The following is a 19,943-nucleotide window of genomic DNA, read 5'->3' on the forward strand; positions in this document are numbered from 1 at the left end:
GCCATCCAGCCATTTCTGTGGGATCTCCTGCAGGGTATTGAGAGAGAGACTCTCTCTTGGGGAGAGTGGGTCAGTTTTGTACAACTTAGGTATTCATCACTCCTTGCTGTCCACACTGTACACTTTTCTTGTAACTGCAGTGATACAGAGCTGTGCCAGAAAGAAACCAGTCACAAACAAAAACGTGGTTGGTTGCTGTTGAGGCTTACTGATAGCATAAAGACCCATGCACTGGGGCACTCTGCACCTACAAAATTAAGGAAGGGTTGTGTCTTCTGCACCCCCTGTATAGATAGATTTAAGTGGAACTAGTGTAAAAAGTCTTCTGGGGAAGTTGCTATTTTGCCAAGATCATGATTTCAAAGTGGTAATCAAGATTTCTGGTAGCCTGTCGCTCGTGTCATTTTTGTGCAGGAGCTGTGCATCCTGCCTTGGGGCAGTGCAAAGGACAGTCAGTACAGTTGCTGAGCTGGCAGGAGCCACAGCAGTTTTTCTTCCTCAAGATCACCCTTTCTAGGGAGATGAATTTTTGGCAGGCTGTACAAGGAAAGGATTGGGTCACTGAGACAGTTCTGGAGGAAACCAGAGTGCAGGGGAGCCGAGGGAAATGAGGGAGACTAATTTTAAAAAAGGGCAGTAACATTTCCAGGAAGAGTGAGAAGGGAAATCAAAAGTGAAACTAATAGTGCCAAAAGGGGTGGACCTTCTGATCGAGAGGAGAAGCCATTATCTACTTGTCACAGAGCATATCACGGCACGGTGGCTCTTTCAGACTGCAACTGAAGTCTTGGTTCAGGTAAGACACAGAAGATAAAATGGAGGGAAAGAGGTGCTGAGACTTGGGATGACATGGAGACAAACATTTTGGATCTGAAAATGAAAGAATGCTTGTGGTGTTCCTCTGTGCTGTTTCCAGCCTTTGGATGATGGCGCAATTCCTACCAGTGCAGCGAGGTTTTCTGAGCTGGTACTAGAGTCTACCTTTTGAAAGGGATTTGTATGCCTCATTCTAGCAAAGGGTATGGTATAATTTTGAATTTTTAAAGATAGATAGGTTGAAATCAATGATTGACTGCTTTCATTGCAAAATTTTAACAAATTTCAGCACTCCTAAGTCTCTTCATAGTGCTGCCTTGAGAGTCTGCTGAGAGTCTGGTAGCCATACTGAGTACTGTTTTATTTCCTGCTTCAGGGAAGATTCCAGCAACTTGCATGCCTTTCATTGAAGGCTGAGGTATTTACTTAAAAGAGAGCAAAGATGTAAGAAGTTAATTAGTTCAAATTCTCCTTTAAATGGGGAAGTATATTACATAAATAATTTCCGAATCATATTTAGTTGTTGATTTCCCTGCATTTACTGAGTGCTACTACTGATTTTGGTGCTAATAGTTGGCTTTTTTCTTCATTTAAAAATATCTTCCTATTAAAAATAAACAGGGTGGTTGGAGAGGGACTTCGGAGGAAGGGCATGAGTCATGGCAGATCTGGTGACACAGCAGGGCAGTGGGAGTGAGATATTTTGAATGAAAATATGTAGATTCAGCCATCTCTCACTGTCTCAGGATTTCTGTATGAGCAAAAGTCCCAAGCTGTGCTCTACGCTAGAATGCACTAGGTATGCTGCTTAGTTGCCATAAAACAAAAGCAAAACTTGATTACTTCATGGCTTGTTTACCATTTTTTTCTCACAACTTCTGTAGTAATAAGTTCTCTGAAAATGGAAATGTGAAGCAGCTGAAGTAGGGATGTCCTGCTTTTTTAGCATTTTATTCCATTGTAATGTATTTCTTGGAAGTCATATGACAATACCGTATTGTAAAAAAGGCAGAATTTTCCTGGAACTTTAGAGGCTGGCTGTCTCACTTTCTTCAGAGTTGTCCTCCCATGTAAGTGATTTTAAATTACTACTACTATTAGTATTAATTATATTTTTATCAGTTGTGTCTTTAAGTTAGCAAACTGGGAGAAAAAGACGTGGCAGTTAAATATTGTTTTACTTGTGCTCCCTGTAATTACAGACAGGCCTAAATGTAACATATAGGTGGTAGATCTCTTCTAACTACAATAATTTGATGGGTTTGAAACTTACAGATGTCGAGAAATAAAATGAAAATTCCCTTTAAAGGAAAGATTTGCTTTTATAAGCAGTATCTCTTGTATCTTAAATTAAGGGCATGATTTATGTGAGAAAGAAGATAGCTTCATAGCTACCTACCAAGAAAATATAGCAATACAAAGTCAGGTAATCGTTGAATTGTGAGGTTAAGAACATTCAGATACTACTGGTTTATATGGCCTGAATGATATGGATTCTTGGCTGTTTAAAAGTTTGGTTTGAGTAGACTTAAAGAAAACAGTATTTTAGGGCAGAAGACAAATCGTATGGGCTATGTCTCAACATGTTTCACTGTTTTATCCATTCACTTGAAATGCAAAGGTTTCATATTCAGTTGTACATTCACTCTTGCTAACCCACACAATGCTGACCAAGGGGCATGCCACAAAAAGCTCCTTTGCTGTAGAGCGGTCCTTGGAGGAGAGCAGAATACGATTGTCTGCTAATTATTATTGCCAGTTAGTCAACTGAACTACCTTGGAGTATTGTTATTGAAACATTTGCCGAAGCAGTAAATAAAAGGGATTTCAGTACTCCAGTAGCTTAGGAGTAGGAAGTTTTGTTGACTTTTCTGTCTTCCACTGCTCCATAAGACAAGAGAACTCTTCTGAATGCATGTATATAGTTTCTCTTCAGAGATCCCCAGGTGTCTTGCACCTAGGGCAGACAAAGTAAAGTGGCAAATGGGTCTCTTACTAGAAGGAAGTGGAGACAGGTCCTTTAAGTGCCAGTTGTAGGCTGATTTGTCTCAAACATTCCGAGCATCGCTACAGGAGAGGTGTGATCAGGGGAGAGGGTCCTGAGGCAGTGAGGCAGCGCTGTGCTTTACTGTGCTGTGCTGTGCTGTGCGGAGCCAACTCCCTGCTCCACCCTGAGACTCGCACTCTGTCCTCAGCCCAGCCCAGCCCAGCTCACTTTCTGAGGAAAGGCTGGCTGTGCACACCTGAACAAAATGCACACATCTAATTTAGATGATGGGCATGCACCAGGTTAACTACAGCAGGACATGGATTGAGTGGGTTGGGCAAACACCCTGTAGTGGTTTTGGTTTATTAATCTGAGTTTCTTGGGGTTTGTTAATTTTTAAATGGAATTTCACAGAGATATTTTTAGCTCTCTTAAGTGGTTTAACAGGGTGTCAATATTCAAAACTACCCAGCTGATTGGTTCTGTCAGGTCTGAAGGAAGCTGCCAAGGTCCTTACAGGGAATCGCTTCCGTAGCTCATGGATTTTTTCCTTAACTAAAAACCAAACTACGTTAAACCACGGCACACCCCCTCTGCCCTTTATACCCTCTCTGTTCTCTCTCCATCTCCAGACTATCCATGTGGCAGCATCAACACAGGATCTAAGGACTGGGGATATTCTTTGCTTTCTTCTCTTTCTTGGCTTGCACAGCTAAAATATTTTACCTCATATTGCATTTCAAAGTTTGTTGTGGAAGGAAGGAGCTTGTGGGCTTTTGAGCCAGCACCTTTTGAGGAGTTTGTTGTGGGAGTTGTAAAGTGTACTGTGCAAAATTAAGGGCTTGTTAGCTTCCACTCTTGTGGAAGTGTATAGTATAAATTTAAGGGCATGTTAGCCAATACCTTTTGAGTTTAAATGTTGGGGTGGTTGTCACAGTTAAGAAGATGGTACAATCAAACAATGAGGGCTCCTGACACATGTCCAGTGTCTTTGTTCAAGACAAGAATTTATAACAGACACTGATATGCCCATAGGTTGTCACATCAGCGGAGGCAGGTCCCTTAAGTATCAGGGGGAGATAGCTGGAAGGCTTGGAATTTTCTAACTTCCTCTTGTGCTCTAAAGTTGATTCCATAAGCCAAGTTTAATATTTCTAAAGCCGATGGAGAAAGTGGAGGAGAAGGAGGTATTCCATGCTCAGTGAAACAGAGAGTTTGATAAGAAATCTTCTGGCCTTTTAAAAAGGGTTGACAAGATCTATATTAGCTTTTAATATTACAAATTAATTGACAGCTGGGAACTGAGTTTAATTGATGCAGATAAACCAAAACAGGAAGAGATGCTTTGGGTATGCTGACCAGAAGCAGCATAAAAGGAAAGGAGAAGCCATATAGCTTAGAGTAGCTATATTCATGTGGACTATTAGTCTTGTTATGGTGTAAAATTTGGCAGTCTCATTTATTACACAGTCTATATTTCAGACTGGCAAGTGGCTGTTTCTCCCAAATGGTATCAAACTTCAAAAAAACCCAAACTCAAACAAAACCAGCAGCAGCCTGCCAGGATTGTACATCCTGTACATTGGTAGTTTCCACCGTCTAGACACACCATAGGAAGCAGGAATGATCTATGACTTTCTCTGCTGATGTCACTTAGTACAGAGGTTTTAATATCCTTTGTTAAGTCCAGAGAACTGAAAGAGCCTGAGCATCAAAACTAGGAGAGCAAGACAGCCTCTCTCTATTGAAATACTTCTGATTGCATGTATTTATTTTGGGCTATTCTACATGATTTGATACACCTTTTATATATCAAGTTGTTACACTAGTCTCACTGACAAATGAAATCAACTGCTGTTTGTGTTTAGATCCAAATCCTGATGTGAAATGAGTACAGAACTCCGCAAACTGCTTTTTGAAGTTTCAGAGGCTTTGGTCACAGACGAATTGGCAGCTCTTAAATTCCTCAGCCTGGAGCATGTCCCCAGGAGGAAGCTGGAAGCCATCCAGGATCCCAAGGCTTTCTTTGAAGTGCTGCAAGAGAAAGACATGATCGGGGTGGGGAACCTGTCCTTCCTGAAGGAGCTGTTATACCGGATCAATAGGATTGACCTCCTGATTGCCCACCTGGGCTCCAGCCGGGAGAAGATGGAGAGAGAGCTGCAGGTCCAGGGCAGGGCACAGGTGTCAGCTTACAGGTAAACACAGGAGCATGCAGAATGCAACAGTTCAGTGTCAACTGTCTTTTCTGTTGTCTTGTGAATATCCCAGCATAACTATATTTATTACACATGAATTCTTGTGAGTTTTACATTTTGCAGTTTAAATGTTTAATTGTGCTGTTTACTTCTTACAGCTTTCTTGAAGGTCTCTCTATTCTTTATTGTCAGGCAACTGCTGTATGGAATTACAGAGGACTTGGTTCCAGGAGATGCCAGAAGTGTGAAGTTCCTACTCCAAAAAGAATTACCAAAGAACAAGCTCCAGGAAAATGCTGTATGAAAAGTGGTCTTGAGAAGTTTTTTGCAAGGCTAGTTCAGAGTCCTCTAGTTCTTGTAAGAAGGGAGGAAAGAGAAAGCAGGAAAATCTGGTTTGAAAGAAGAAAGAATTGTGATGTTAGCTAATAGCTGCTGTGTGAAAAAATGGATCCATATTTTCTGCATTGTTTCTTTGCCTTTTTTGCTCTCCTGATTCTATTTTCCCTCCAACACCTGTCTCCTTAATCTTGTCTTCTTGCAAAATCCATCATGCTCTTCCTTTAATCTTTGCTTGGCATTGATAAGACAAATGTCTTTGTAAGACATATGCTATACCTAAGAAGAGTGGTTTGCTAAAGGAAAAACAATGGGACAGAAAATCAAGTTCTAATGTGAGTTCAACCATGAATTTTTGTGTGTCAATGGGCAAATTTTCTTCAGTATTGTAATTTGGAGTAACAACATATTGCTAATCTTCCCCCCAAAGTATTCAGAGGTTGGGTGAGCTAGTTTAATATTTGTAATGAGCTGTGTTATAAAAATGTTTGGTATTATTATGAACCTTCCTTAAAAGTCCTATTTGTATTGTGGCACTTAGAGGAAAATTAGCAGATTTGCCTCCAACTTGGTGGTCAATTGAGCTGTAATTAACAAAATTAGTGCTGAACAGCTTTTCTGTAATAGAAAAGGCAAAATGTCATAGCTAAAGGACTTAGCAGCACTTCATCAGAACACAAAGACACAACAGGATGTTACATTATCCTCATCAGTGCTTTCTACTGCTGAAACAAAGCAGGATAGCCTAGTTATAGGCAATTTCTAATTGTCCTGCTTTAACCTTAGTGATGATGTGTTTATTCAATTGCATTGCATCTTGACCCTTGCTTTAATGAGGTTTGGAGGAAAAAGTAATAGGTCTTTCTTTAGCTGGTCAGTCTCTGGGAATGAGGATGTTGTCTGCTAACCTGTTGCAGAGATGCCTGATACTGTGGTTATCAAAGGTCACTGGAAGAGTTTGGGTTATGTGTTTTTGTTTTACCAGTCAATGCTGCAGGTCTTTCTGGAAATGGAAATAAATGGGTTAATTAAAGAAGATAACCTGACATTGCTGAAAGATATATTACAGAGAGTTAGACCTGACCTAAAGAAAAGAATTGATGCCTATGAAGAAAAAAAAAAAGGTAAATCTATTTCATCTGCTGCTCAAGAACAGAATGGAACTATCCTTGGCAGCTTAAAAAGTCCAGCATTAAGAGAGATTTTATGGTATCCTAGGATAGGCAGAACAGCTCTGGAGAACTCTGATTTCTGAAGTTTTCTGCTACTTCATTATCCCATCATGGATTCTTATATCTATCCTAGAATTATGTTCTGTGTCTTGTAAATGGTCTTCTTCTGCCTCCTCTTTGCCTTAAATGCAATTTGTATGTCAGGAAAAAGTGTGGTGCTGGATTTGGACCATCATGACTTCCAAATCACTGCAAGAGACAAAAAGTGACAGGTGACGTGAGGAAACTTGCGTTGGGAGATTGTCAGCACAATCTTCTGTCAGGCCTTTGCTCAGTCAAAGGAAAGTCCCTGAAAAGCAGTCATTTGCTAAAGTGTAGCTTTCTGTAACCAGATGGGAAATTTCAAGGATTTCAGTATATCCCGGCTGTTGCAGCTGAGGTGTTCCTTTGGGAAACAAAATGTCTCAGTCAATAACAACTTCCTTCTGAATGTCTCAGGACTTGAGTGTACTCAGATACATTTAAACAGTCCATGCAGTACCCTGCAGAGCTGCAGGTCTTTGTGCTGCTGTCCTCTGCTGGCGTCTCTAAAAGAGCAGAAGATAATTGCCAAGGGGGACTGGTGCAAGCAAGTCCTGTGTCAGGAAAATGGCTTTCTAGTAGTATGGTTATTATGTTGTCCTCTTGATAAGCAGAAAAAAGCGTGTTGTGTAGAGCTTGTTGCCCTGACAATTAAATTTCATTTAAACATTTTTTTTTTTAACTTGTAAAATGAGTACTGTGATTTTGTTTCCTTGCTTAGAGTCAGGGATTTGATGATTTCTTCACTTTTTTCCGAAAGCTGCAGTCAAACAAGCACTGTGAGGAGATCTTTCATTATGCTGGTATTTTGCATCCTTGCATCCACTCGCACAGTAATATTCTCTGGAGAAGAGACAGTAGCCTCAGAAGCAAAGGGACCAGCATTTTGTACTATTGTACAAAAGCGGGTCTTCTCTTTCACTTATATATCCCACAGTGGATATGCTGATAAACGGCTTGCCTGGGATGATTATTCACATTCAACTTTCATTACCTGTATCTTGCTACCAGTAAAAGAGCAGAGCAGCAGAGAAGCAATGGAGCACAGCCCTGCATGGCTTCTATAATGACCAGCAGTCTGTGAAACTGGAGCTGTGTTTGGCCCAGCTCTACAAAATGCTGGTGTCTCACTGGTGTGAAAACCCCTCCACCTCACTCCTTGTTCTGGCTTTTTGAGTGTTGAAATATGCACAGTGGAAGATTTATCCTTTTAGTTCCAAAATGTTTTGTTTATCCTCTCCTTCCTAGAAAATAATTCTAGGGAAGAAGTCCGTTATCCTGTGTCTGAGTCTGCACATCCAGAGGAACAGGGAGCAGAGGGGAAGGCAGCAAAACAGGTGAGAAATACCTCAAGATTACCTTCAAAGTATTTATTCATCTCCTGGGAGAGGGAGCATAAATTCATAACACTGAGCAGGTGGAGCAGCCGAGATGAGGGGTTCTGGCTCTATATGTAAGCCTTGGAACAATTCCTATTTTCCAAACATGATCAGGCCTTCTTTGTGGGGACCTGGTTGTCAACAACCTTTTAAGCAATAAATGAATGTACAGTTAAGTGAAGAAAACCAATCTTAATGATAATGGAGACTGGGACATTAAAGTCCTGGCCAGGAGACTTCTGGACAGATGTGAAGGGAATAGCAGAACCCGCTGCCTCACTGGAATCACACAAGGACCCTCAGAGAAAATGGTGGGGTGCAGGAGCTTTTCCTATGCACATGCAAATTTGTGTTTCTGGATCCTTTCTCCCATGTCAAAATCATATCCTGACTGAAGACAGAGAGGAAGAGGGTTCAGGGAGAAAATACAGATTCCTCTCCTGTGTACCTAAATTGTATCCTTAGGCTTTTCCTTTCTTCTTTTTCGGCCTTTGTGGTATTTTTTTTTTTGTGTGTGTGCTTAGGTAATCTGAAATCAGATTACCAGAAATCTGTGTATAGTGTATTTCCCTTTTGAATGGTTGGCTCTGCTTTCCTACCCGCTTTTTTTTTGTTGTTTCTGCAGCATGGGAAAATATATAAGATGAAAAATAACCCCCATGGTTACTGTTTAATTCTTAACAACCACCTTTTTAGAAATCCACTTCACAATAGAGAGGGAACATTGCAAGATGGAGGTAAGTACTTTTTTAATCCAAAACTGGTTTGTTTTTTTTCTCTGATAATTCTCCGAAACAATTATCTAATCTTTGCTGTGAAGAATGGTACTCCTTGGCCTCCAGAGACTGGAATGACAGTCAATGTACCAATTGGAAATATGCCACTTCCAACATTTAGCTATGGCTTAAAGAAGGATCTACTTTTTGTTCTAGGCAAAATGCATTGTCTTAATTGGTTATGTGTACAACTAGTGAAAAAGTGATCATCATTCCACCTTTCTAATTTTTGATTGTTTTTAGTTCTTAGCTATCATAGAAAAATATTTTAGTTCTCTTCAATGCTCAAATAAATGCTCTTTAGCTTTCCTTAAAGCCTGTCTTCCTGAAAGTCACTTTTAAGATAGACAACAGTAAAAAAGTAAAATCAGATTCCTGAAAGAACATGTCACAGATACTTTAACTTTCTCCAGCCCATTTACAGCTGCTTTCTTCCCAGCTACTTTCTCTCTGCCCGCACAACAATTAGGCCAACTTTTGCTGAGAAGTCTTCATAGCATTTGTGGGCAGGTTACTCTGACTTCCTTCTTGCTGTATCGACCATTCTCACAGAATGAGGGACCTACTTCATTTAAGATTAGCAGAATTTGTCATTCTAAAGAGGTGGCACTTCTCTAACTTGCCAGGTGTTGTTCTTAGGCATCTGAGACTACTATGCAATGCACAGTTAAAGCTTGCCTTAACACAGTAAATGTCACTAATTTGTACCAATACAACATAGAATCTGAAACCTGTTTTTGTTTTAGATAGCATGACACTTAACCCAGTTGTGTTTTTAAAAAAATAAAATTAGGCAAATTAGGCATTTGGGTTTTTCTAATAGGCAGGTTAAGAGCTAGTCAGATGATTTTACTGGTGGGATCTAAACACTTCTGCTAATATGTGATCTACCACACAGACACTGATGTTTCAGCATCTTCCTTATCACTGTGTTGTTTAACAAGTTCCTTCTGTTTTTTTTCCCAGAGGCTGTGAAGAGGGTTTTTAAATGGCTTCAGTTTGAGACAATTGAGTACATGAATCTAGAAGGAGAAAAAATACGTGAAACAGTTAAAGAATACAGCAAAAAAGATCATAGAAATATGGACTGTTTTGTTTGCTTCATTTTCTCCCATGGTGAAAAAGACAAAATAAAAGGTGTTGATGATGAATGCGTAAATATTGAAGAATTAATCTCCTGCTTCACTGGAACTAAATGTCCTTCTCTTGCTGGCAAACCCAAGGTGTTTATCATCCAGGCTTGCCAAGGCTCTAAACATCATCCGTCTGTTACAGTAGAAGCAGACTCTTCTGGACACCTTGAGGTGGATGCTAGTCCTTTGACTTCCATTCCTGATAAGGCTGATATTCTGATTGGCATGTCTACAGTGGAGGACTTCTTGTCCTTCCGCTCTTGTAAGACTGGCAGTGTTTACATTCAATCCCTCTGTAAGAAGATGGAGTTGCTTTGCCCACAGTAAGTACTATTTCTAATTCTTGTACATTTGGGGTATTGCAGGTGTGCATACTTAAGCATGCTGTGCTGAAACACAGTGGTTTGCATTTGTGCAATTAATGCTTTTTACATGCAGGACAGTGGAGAACAGTATTTATTTTGAAATTGGACATTGTTAGTCTTCTACAGATGAGCCAAAGTATAAGTGATTTCCACTGGTTTTCCTGTGACAAAACCAGGGTTGTAGTGCAGCAACATTACACACAAGCATGTTTATGTGTGTTTTTTAACATTTTTTGACTGATAAATTATTTTTCTTCCGGTGGCACCTGAGTAGAGGTGAATTTGTTGAGTGATTACACAGACAAAACCCCTCGTGTTTTGTAGGCATACTTTTCATTGTTGTCTCCCACCCATCCCCTCATAAAGTTCATTTAGAAAATAGAATTTCCCTTCAGATATCATTTTATCATGGCATCCAGAAGAAGACATGGAGAATGTATAGGTTTGTTTCATCTTGGTGACCTCTTCTGGCTGTAACAAAAGCAATGCTACATGGAGGTTGCTTTCATTTCCCCCAAACGCACTGAATTCTGTGGTTATTCAATGGAATGTGCAATTTCAGTGGCAATAGGGAGAGGAAGATACCAGCCTTCCCTGGGATACCATTTTACTGGGGCAAACACACAGCACCTTCTTGGCCGAGCTGCAAGTACCATCTGTTTCAATGTAACTTCTTTTCATTTTTGTTCAAGGCGTGTGGATTTCGCAGCCATCCTGACAGAAGTGAACAACGAAGTAGCAGGAAGAGAATTAGAAGGATCTAAGCAGATGCCAAAGATAACATCAACACTACTGAAGCAATTGATCTTTGAAGTTCCACAATGAAAAGTAGACAAGTAAGAATACACTCGGTTAGGAGTGACATCTGGAGTGGAAGAGAATGGAAGAGAGTTTACATAAGAAATTATCTGGATCTGTGTAGTAGCCCCAGCCCTTTAAGGAGGCATGGGACCTAAATTTTCCAACTTCCATATTGAATCAGTCTGCCAACACTTGGATCAGTTGGGTAAGGGTGTGAAAAACTATAGATCATTTTTGTCCTACAGAAGAAATGGAGTATGTTCAGTCTGGGTTTAAGATGAAAAAGGACTTTCAAGTAATATTGTAAAAGTTACTGGAAATGTCAAAGAAGCCCTGTCTGTGTCTGAGTTGTTTTAAGTCCCTACAATCTGGGAAAAATAAACAAATTCACAATGCAGGCAGCATGTGTAAGGTTGTAACTGCCTTACCCAGAGGTAAATAATTTTCTGTCTTGATTATGATAGTTTATAATAATGATTTTGTTAGTTAGGTTCTTTTCTTCTAAATATTTGGTTTATTTGATAACTATCATTTACTTGAATAAGGAGCCCAGTAATAATAAAATTTATCACTTTGTTATTTTTCAGAGATCTCAGGGCACAGTGTGTCTTGAATGACTGTGGAATACTGGAAGTAAGCTGTATAATCATGTTTCTGTTATAATAAATTCTCTTTGTTTTTATATCACCTCAGTTTGTGCTGTGTTCCTCTCTTGGTTGAGCCTTCTGAGGGATAGTCAGCATGACAAACACTTTTACCCCAGCAGAAGTAATTTGGCTCTTTTTGGAATGTTTCTTGGCAGCCAGTCTGAGGGGCAGCAGCTGGAGAGACGGTAGGAAAGAATAAGTTCAGGACTGTCATGATAATGGCAGTTGATGCCAGTAGAGCCATTCAGTAACTCCTTCCTCTGTGGAAACTTGCTGGAAGGTGGCAGCTGCTCCAGAAGTGAAGTTGTAAATCTTTAGCATTTCTGTTTCTCATATTTCTGTGTCAGAGTTCAATACACTCAGACCAAGTTCTTTCGGCTATTCTACATGAGGAGAAATTGAATATCAAATTTAATTATTTGATATCTTTGAGGCTAGACAGGATTTTGATTTGGTAGGGTAAGACAGCTACATAGGTGTGCTATCTGTCATGACCCTGGATAATTCCCAGTCATGGTGGAATGTGAGAGGAAGCCAGCTCAAGCCCGTTGCTCTTTTCAAAGTTTAAATGTTTTGTCAGTTGTCCAGGTTTTATACTTTTATGTTGGGTTGGAGTGAACCATGTATCCACACCCTTCATGGTGGCCTGGCTTGCTCAGGACGACATTATTCCTTGTTCATTGTCTTAGGGTACCTGATGATTCACAGAAGCAAATGTCTTCTCTAAAACTAAGGTCACCCTCCAACCTCCCAAGTGTTGAGGTAAATTTGTCTTTCTTTATTATCTGTTTTTCCCTGAGATTGTATGGTTTTTGTCCTCCTCTGAGCTGTCCTCCACTGGAGGGAGAGCTATAGAGTATGCTGATTAGTCACACCCTGTGATTTAAATTGATTTGGAATTTTGTTCCGCTTGTTAAAATCCAGACACCTCCATAGTTTACTATTAGCACTTGTGGATGAAGACCTACTCAGAGGAAGAGAAAACTCCATCAAAATCCTTCAAAGAACTGCAGAAAAAAGCCATACTAAGAATTTATATGTAGATCATACAGCAATCACACGGAAGGAGAAAACACACTTTGAGTTTTGTGGTTCTGAGCAAAGTGTGCCTGGTAGGTTTTTGCTCAGATTTGTGTCCCTCCCACAGAGCTGAGTGATAAGAAGGAAGTTGGTTCTGCAATTTCCTGACTTTTTTTCTCTGCAGTACAAGCTCCAGAATGGTGAGGGGCAATCACTTTTTCTCTCTGACAGCCCTCAGCTTTGTTTTTTACTTTGCCTCTTCTTTCCTCCTAACTCATGGCTGGAAGGCCAAATCCAGTCAAAAGCCTTGCTCTTAATTCTGTTTTGTTTTCAGAGCAGAAGTACTGCCACTAGAAAACTGAGCCAGAAGTGTGGTAGGAAAGAAAAGCTGGTGAGTTGAAGTCCTGCAGACTTAAACTGCAAGCAGGCAAGATCAGAGTGGTGCTATTTGAGAAGGAAAACACTTCCTTGAGAGTTGTGGAGGATTGTTAGCTGAAGAAGAAGAAATAATGCTGCCCAGGGGCATGAGTCCTTGCCCCGTCACTCACATTTTGCTACCTATTCTTTCAGTTTAACAGCAGTACACCCACCTCCTGTGGGAAGTTTGTCATTCACCCAAATGGTTTTAGGATGATTTGAAAATATGCTGCTCTTGCGACAGGCTGGTGGCACGTGTGAGGAGCCAGCCTGTGTTCAGCTGGCTGCCAACTTCTCCCATTGCAAGGGCTGTGGCAAGATTCCCACCACCTGAGTATTCCCCCATCTGTGAGGGTTTGTTCAGTTCTCAAAGTGGTGCAAATTCAGGTGCTGATTGGATTGATTGAACTGCTGGCTGTGATGTCTAAGATCTGCAGGAAATCTGAAGACCAGGGAGAGGTGGAAGCAAAATACACACCCTTAAGCAGATTAAGCTGTGCAGCAGAGAGTCCAATGCTACATTTTTCTTCGGAGGTGTTGAGTGTTCAGCCTTTTTATTCTAACCCCTAAATAACATGGGCACATTCTCTGAGAAATTATTCAAATCTTCCTCTTTTAACTAGATAACTCGAGATATTTCAAATGGTGAACAGAGAACGGCATGTTTAATCTGCAATGATTTCTTTGCAATGTACTAAATTCTTTGGGAATTCCCAGTTATTAATTTCTGTGTGTCTTTTCTGTAAGTGTGCCTTTGCTTGTCACTCTGCTCTGTTATTGACAGCCACTGGAACTCCTCAGGCCCCAAAGGTGACTGGCTCTTGTGGACACCAAGCATACATTCCTAGCTAGGTGGAATGTTATCCTGGACACACCATCTGAGCCTATCTTCTACATTACTTTTATACATGTAGCCACTTTGTCTTTAGGCTTGATTTGTCTAGGTCTGTGAGTGCAAACATGGATCCATATGTCCTTAGAACAAGAAAGGAAGATCTTGTTCTAACATGTCTTGAGGAGATGTCAGCTTATGGCCTGTTGAAAAGTGCCTTACTTTCTGGATTCCTTCCACCTTTGACTCAACTTGCCATGCATGTAGTAACCAGTTATCTTCCCATGGGTTTTGAACATTGATAAGGCACTTCTAGGATAACAGTGTACAGATTTCTGTTTAATATATTGTTAAAGTGTTTTTTACTGGATTTTTGGAGAAGAAAGGGATGCTGGTTTCAAATCAGTGCTTAGCAAGAACACTGGTTCTTTATCGAATAGTATGGAAGTGCTGAGGGCTGCTCTCTGGCTCAAAGTGAGCATTAAGGTGTTAAGGTTTGTTTTCAGAAGGATGAAATTCCAGGTGGTAGAATCTCTCCCCTCCAGTTGTGAAATACCATCTACCCATGGTGCCGCGCCAGGTGACTTGGAGGTGGTGCAGCATCCCAGGGCCCTTCACCACGGCGCAGTGCCTGCTCCAGTTGTAGAACAGTCTAGAGCAGATGTGGGACGGGTGAGAAGGGAGCGGTTCTCCATGGCTGGCGGCTGCCAGGGGCCGAACGCCTGCAGGGAGCGTGCTGCCTTTTCGGACAGCAGCCCAGAAGGCTCGCAAGGAGGAAGGCGAATCAGTGGTGTCATAAAAGCTTCCTTCTCTTTCTATTAAAATAGCTGAGAACCAGCGAGATGCGACTGCTGAAAAAGCCTGGGCAGAGGGAGACCTTTGCATCCACACCATCCGGTTCGGTTTGCTCAAGACCAGGTGGCAGTGCCAGCAGCCACAGCACAAGCCACGCCACTCCCCAAAGAACTGCTGCGGGGGCTTTAGCTCCGGAAGTTTAAATAATAGAGAGGAAAGGGCCGCCCTGGGTTGGGCTCCGCCCTCCGTCCTGTGCGGCCGGGACGCGGCCATGGAGCTGCCCCGGGGGCGGCTGCTGGCCATCAGCGAGGAGCTGGACGAGGCTGAGCTGGCAGCGCTGAAATTCCTTAGCCGGGAGCACGTCCCCAGGAGGAGGCTGGAAGCCGTCCGGAGCCCGCACGATTTGTTCGAAGCGCTGCAGGAGATGGGCGTGCTGGAGGCGGGGAGCCTGGCCTTCCTCAGGGAGCTGCTCTACCGTATCGGGCGGATCGACCTCCTGGTTACCCACCTGGGCTCCAGCCGGGAGCAGGTGGAGAGGGAGCTGCGGGCGCCGGGCGGGGCGCGGGTGCCGCCGCTCAGGTGGGTGAGGGCGGCGGGCTGGGCTTGCCCGGCTGCCCGCCTCGTTCTGTCCGGGACAGCCCTCACCTCCTCTCAACCAGGCTGAAGGGTTTCCCTTCAGGCGGTCCTGGGACTTGTGTCCTCCATCTAAAACGGAAAAAAGGGGGAATACGTGCTGGGGGAACAGCAGACAAGAGGAGCAGGGCAGTAGTACGGAGTTAAGTTGTGCTCGGAAACACGACTAAACAACGCCCTCTACTTCTTTCAATAATAGATACTTGCTCTTTCACTTGTCTGAAGATACCACGGAAGATGAGCTGAAGTGTTTCAAGTTACTTTTGGAGAAAGAATTACCAAAAAGCAAGCTAACCCATGCGACTGTAAGTATCTCTTCAATACTTGAAAAAAATTATTACTGTAAATCACAGACGCATTTGGGTTGCTCATGGGGGAACAAGCGTCACTCTTCTTTATGATGCCACTCTTACGGTGCAAACACCACAAGAAAAAGGGTGTCCCCGGTGCATATGGGACTTGTTTGTGCTGGTGTTGGGCACAGCTTCTGCAGCAGAGTCACAGCCAGCAGTGCCAGGAGTTCCAGGCACTGAGGCCATCACATCCAAGCACCACACGGGACTCAGGGCACTCAGTGGCTTTAATCAACAAAAAATTGATGAGCACATTTACTTATCTTGCCCAACAGACTTCTCTTTTTTTCTTGATAAGCCATTATCAAATACAGAAAGTGATCCGCTGTGGATATTATTTTATGATTTTCTTTTTAAATGCAGAAAATACAGATCTAAGCAGCAGATTCTTCTAAAGGATAAGTCAAATGAGTTGGAATTTACAAGCAGCCTTGCAGGAGATCCAGTGCTTTTATGCTGTCCCAGCCTGCAGTTCTGACTCCTTGGTACTTTGTTCTAATAAAAGTTTGGAGGATTTTCCTTCTTTTCTTGAAGGGGAGACTGTGAAAGCTGTTCTAGTAAATTCTTGAGGTGACCACTGTGCTCTGCCAGTCACTGATGAGTTTCTGTCCCTTGGGTCCCCTTTTGCTTCAGAGCAACCTCTACACCATCGTGTGATGTTATACCCTTTTTGCCAGTGCAGTGATTCTTGTTTCAACTGAGTGCACGATAGCCACTGACAGTTGAATGAAAGCAATCATTAAAAATATTGTTACATATTCCTGTTTTCCTGGACTAGATATTAATTAGATCTTGGCACCTCTGAGCTACAGAAAGGAAATGAGTATGTTTTGAGAAGATGTTGGTACTTAACAGTACTTGCAGATTTTGTTGAACTAGAATTAATTGGCTCAGCTGAGGTCTCCCCTGAGCTCCCAGTCAGCTGGATTGACTCTGTGGGTTGCATGTTGTGCTGTCACTACATTAAAGCTTAGGTGCACATGCTGCAGCTTCACTCCCAGTGGCAGCATGGAGGTTCCCTAAGAGCAAACTGCCTTTCTGATTACCTAGACAATGCTTGACATTCTCACTGAGATGGAGAAGAAGGGCCTTCTGGGGAAAGACAACCTAAGTATGCTGAAGAGTCTCTGTGAAAAAATTAACATCAGCCTGTGGAACAGAATTGAAGATGGATTAAAACTGTATGGTAAAACAGAACAAAACAAGCTCTTCCCCATAGTTATTCTTGAAGTGATGTATGGTATTGTACAGTACTAATGATGAATGTTTTGCAGGCCAAGAAGAGATGCTCATCACAGAGGAAGGGAGGGGAAGCACAGGACGCCGTGAGGGACATCTGGTGTCATCTGTAGCACCTCATCCTCCTGGCAGTTTTAATGACTCTTCCCAGGTAAGTTAGTTTATTTCTTAGAAACACCATCATTTTGTCCTAGAAGAGCTCATCCCTCCATGAAGTGAACAGTTGTTCTAAGACCACTGTCTAGAAGAAGAAAAATGCACAACTCTGCATTCTTTATTCTGTTCACTGCAGGCAAAGCTGCTGCAGTGTTGTAGTTGAGAAACATTTGCAAGGATAGAAAGGTAGGCTGAGTTTATGATACCAGGAATTAGGCAGTTAGCAGCTGGCTTGGCACGGAGATGTGAGAGAACAGAGCACCCTGTGTGGGCTGAGCCTGACTTTGGTTGTCCAGCAGGATGCTGTCCTGCACAGGCTGCCCAAGGCAGTGGGGTGGGTAGTGCCTGGCCCTGGTAGCAAAGCTGTTGGGGGAGAGCTGCCTGCAGAGGAGGTCAGCTGGCTCTGTACCCTGCTCTGCCACTCCCAGCAGCTAAGGAGCACTTGTAGGAGAGTGCAGGAATTTCACCAGGAGTCTTTCTTTTCAGCTGCTTGAAGCTTACAAAATGACCAGCCGACCCTGTGGAGTGTGCCTGATCCTGAATAATCACAATTTTGCAAAAGCTAGGGAAGGAATGCTGGAACACAAACACATGAAGGATCGGAATGGGACAGATGTGGATGCAGGTACAGTGAATGTTAGAGCTGATGAATCTTTAAATATTGAAACCTTGTTCCTCTTTCTAAAGGTCTGAATTTCAGTCTTTCCTTTCTAGGATTAATTTTGTTGTAGTGGTTCAGTTGGCTCTGTTTACTGTGCTGACAAGCCCTAATCAATTTATCAAGTTTTCAGTGCCTGACACTGAACAATTCAGTTGCATTTTGCAGTTTTAGTGAGGTTAATGCAACCTTAAGCAGCACCCTGAGCCTGGATTTTACAAGCTAGGCTAGCTTTGCAATCAGCCTTATGGACACTAATTCTAAACTATACAGAAATACACAACAAAACCTTTTAATGACAATTAAGGGAACTCAGTAGAGATATGATTAGTGATTAGACTAGTAGAGTATTTTCAAACCAGGAATATAGCTACGTGGATGTAGTCGCGTAACAGATGTCTAGAAATGCAATTTGCTGTTGCAGAGTCCAACTTTCACATCATGAAGTGTCTCCAGTTTCCCCTCTCTTTGCTTTCCAGCGGCTCTGAGGAATGTCTTTAGCAAGCTTCATTTTAGAGTGGAAGAATACAGAGACCTGACTGCAGAAGAAATCCGTAAGACTATGAACATCTTCCGGAGTGCAGACCATGAGGACAAGGACTGTTTTGTTTGCTGTATCCTGTCTCATGGGAAAAAAGGCATTATATATGGTGTTGATGGGCAGGAAGTACCTATCCGGGAACTGACCACTTCTTTCACTGCACAGAATTGCAATTCACTTGCTGGAAAACCAAAAGTTTTTTTTATTCAGGCCTGCCAAGGTGATGCTTTCCATAAAGGTGTGACCATCGAAACAGATTCTGGAGAACAAGATTCTTCTGTAGAGCGGGATGCGAGGTTTCAGCTCGACTGCATCCCTGCAGAGGCAGACTTCCTCCTGGGCATGGCCACCCTGCAGGATTACGTCTCCTACAGAAGTCCCAGGGAAGGAACCTGGTACATACAGGCACTGTGCCAGCACCTGGAGTACAGCTGTCCTCGGTACCTATGTTTCCATAAGCTTATTTTTGGCAACACCTAAATTTTCCTTCTGGGTGACAGGAATTTGATTTAGATGCAGAGGTAGATGATATGCAGTCAGAATGCTTGCTCAGAGTGGAACAGTGATGTAGGACAGAGCAGCACCATGCAAACTATTCAATTTAGGGAAGTGCTCTGAAGCCTATTAAAAACAGGTGTCTATCAAGAGAGTGAGAATGTTATTTATATTGTATATCTATGCTGATGTTAACTGCCTGGTACAAACTGTACTTGTGTCTTTGCAGAGGGGAAGATATTCTCACCATCCTGACAGCGGTAAATCAAGAAGTGAGCAGAAAAACGTGTGACCGGGATGCAAAGAAGCAGATGCCACAGCCCAGTTTCACACTAAGGAAGAGGCTCATCTTTCCTGTAAACTAAATGGGAGGGAACTGCATGGCTGAGAGAGCTGCTGCAACCTGGAATCGGCTGGTTTCAGCTCAGAATTCAGTCCAGCACAACAGTGTCTGCTCTTAGCACAAGAGCAGATATTTTTAATTGAAAATACAACTGAGGAGAAAAGCCATAATAAATTTGTATTAATACATTAATTTGTATTAACAGTTTATACTTAAGAGCATTTCAGATCTCTCTCAGTGGTTTGCTGGCTAAACTACACTTGGTGTCCTCTTATCAGCTGTACCATATTGCTACTGCTTTCAAAAGGTATCTTTTATAAGGCAACTTTTAGTAAACAACCATTATAAAACCTTGTGTACTTTATGCCTAACTTTTGCAAAATAAAGGGAGGAGTGCTGTAAATTTTATAGGATATAATCAGTTCACATCATTGTGTTTTGTTACTTGTCCCCATCACTTAGAATCATTTATTCTTTGTGGCTTGGTACACTTCAAGATAAAGTTAAGCATTTGTCATCTGGCATCCTCAGCAGGATCTGTCTGTGACCTGGATTTCAGAGTATGCTCTACATAGAATAGTCTCAACAGTGAAAATCAATTGCTGTAGTTACAGCTTCAGCTTCATGGTTGAAGGTGTCCAGTTATCCTACGTTCACTTACCTTGCTGATTTTTGAGTCTTATTTCTAAGCGCAGGAAAAGTCACTAGGTAAGCACCCAGCTCCTTAAACATTTTATATTTGCCGCCCGTGGTGAGCATGCACACAGAAC

The 19,943-nt window shown here is 42.1% G+C and overlaps 2 protein-coding genes across 2 annotated transcripts; both read left to right on the plus strand.

Annotated features, from left to right (window-relative positions):
* The first annotated feature begins 621 nt into the window (after positions 1 to 621).
* Positions 622 to 11,731, plus strand: CASP8 (caspase 8). The gene is made up of 9 exons (XM_033065450.1): positions 622 to 796; positions 4,672 to 5,001; positions 5,194 to 5,299; positions 6,323 to 6,461; positions 7,839 to 7,927; positions 8,595 to 8,706; positions 9,712 to 10,201; positions 10,936 to 11,079; positions 11,632 to 11,731. Exons 2-8 carry the CDS (start codon positions 4,691 to 4,693, stop codon positions 11,066 to 11,068), a joined length of 1,380 nt encoding a protein of 459 aa, XP_032921341.1. The 5' UTR covers positions 622 to 796; positions 4,672 to 4,690; the 3' UTR covers positions 11,069 to 11,079; positions 11,632 to 11,731.
* A 3,266-nt stretch (positions 11,732 to 14,997) lies between these two features.
* On the plus strand, positions 14,998 to 19,586 carry LOC116998644 (caspase-8-like). Its single transcript, XM_033064635.1, has 7 exons — positions 14,998 to 15,334; positions 15,588 to 15,693; positions 16,792 to 16,927; positions 17,016 to 17,131; positions 17,623 to 17,761; positions 18,274 to 18,775; positions 19,060 to 19,586. Exons 1-7 carry the CDS (start codon positions 15,027 to 15,029, stop codon positions 19,193 to 19,195), a joined length of 1,443 nt encoding a protein of 480 aa, XP_032920526.1. The 5' UTR covers positions 14,998 to 15,026; the 3' UTR covers positions 19,196 to 19,586.
* The last annotated feature ends 357 nt before the right edge of the window (positions 19,587 to 19,943 follow it).

The sequence above is a fragment of the Catharus ustulatus genome, chromosome 7 (assembly GCF_009819885.2).
Source record: "Catharus ustulatus isolate bCatUst1 chromosome 7, bCatUst1.pri.v2, whole genome shotgun sequence".
Classification (NCBI taxonomy): Eukaryota; Metazoa; Chordata; class Aves; order Passeriformes; family Turdidae; genus Catharus; species Catharus ustulatus.

Coding starts and splice junctions, on each gene's coding strand:
- CASP8 (XM_033065450.1), top strand. CDS start 4,691: ATGAGTACAGAACTCCGCAAACTGCTTTTTGAAGTTTCAGAGGCTTTG. Junction 5,002..5,193: donor GCACAGGTGTCAGCTTACAG/GTAAACACAGGA, acceptor CTTTATTGTCAG/GCAACTGCTGTATGGAATTA. Junction 7,928..8,594: donor AGGGGAAGGCAGCAAAACAG/GTGAGAAATACC, acceptor TTGTTTCTGCAG/CATGGGAAAATATATAAGAT.
- LOC116998644 (XM_033064635.1), top strand. CDS start 15,027: ATGGAGCTGCCCCGGGGGCGGCTGCTGGCCATCAGCGAGGAGCTGGAC. Junction 15,335..15,587: donor GCGCGGGTGCCGCCGCTCAG/GTGGGTGAGGGC, acceptor TTTCAATAATAG/ATACTTGCTCTTTCACTTGT. Junction 15,694..16,791: donor GCAAGCTAACCCATGCGACT/GTAAGTATCTCT, acceptor CTGATTACCTAG/ACAATGCTTGACATTCTCAC.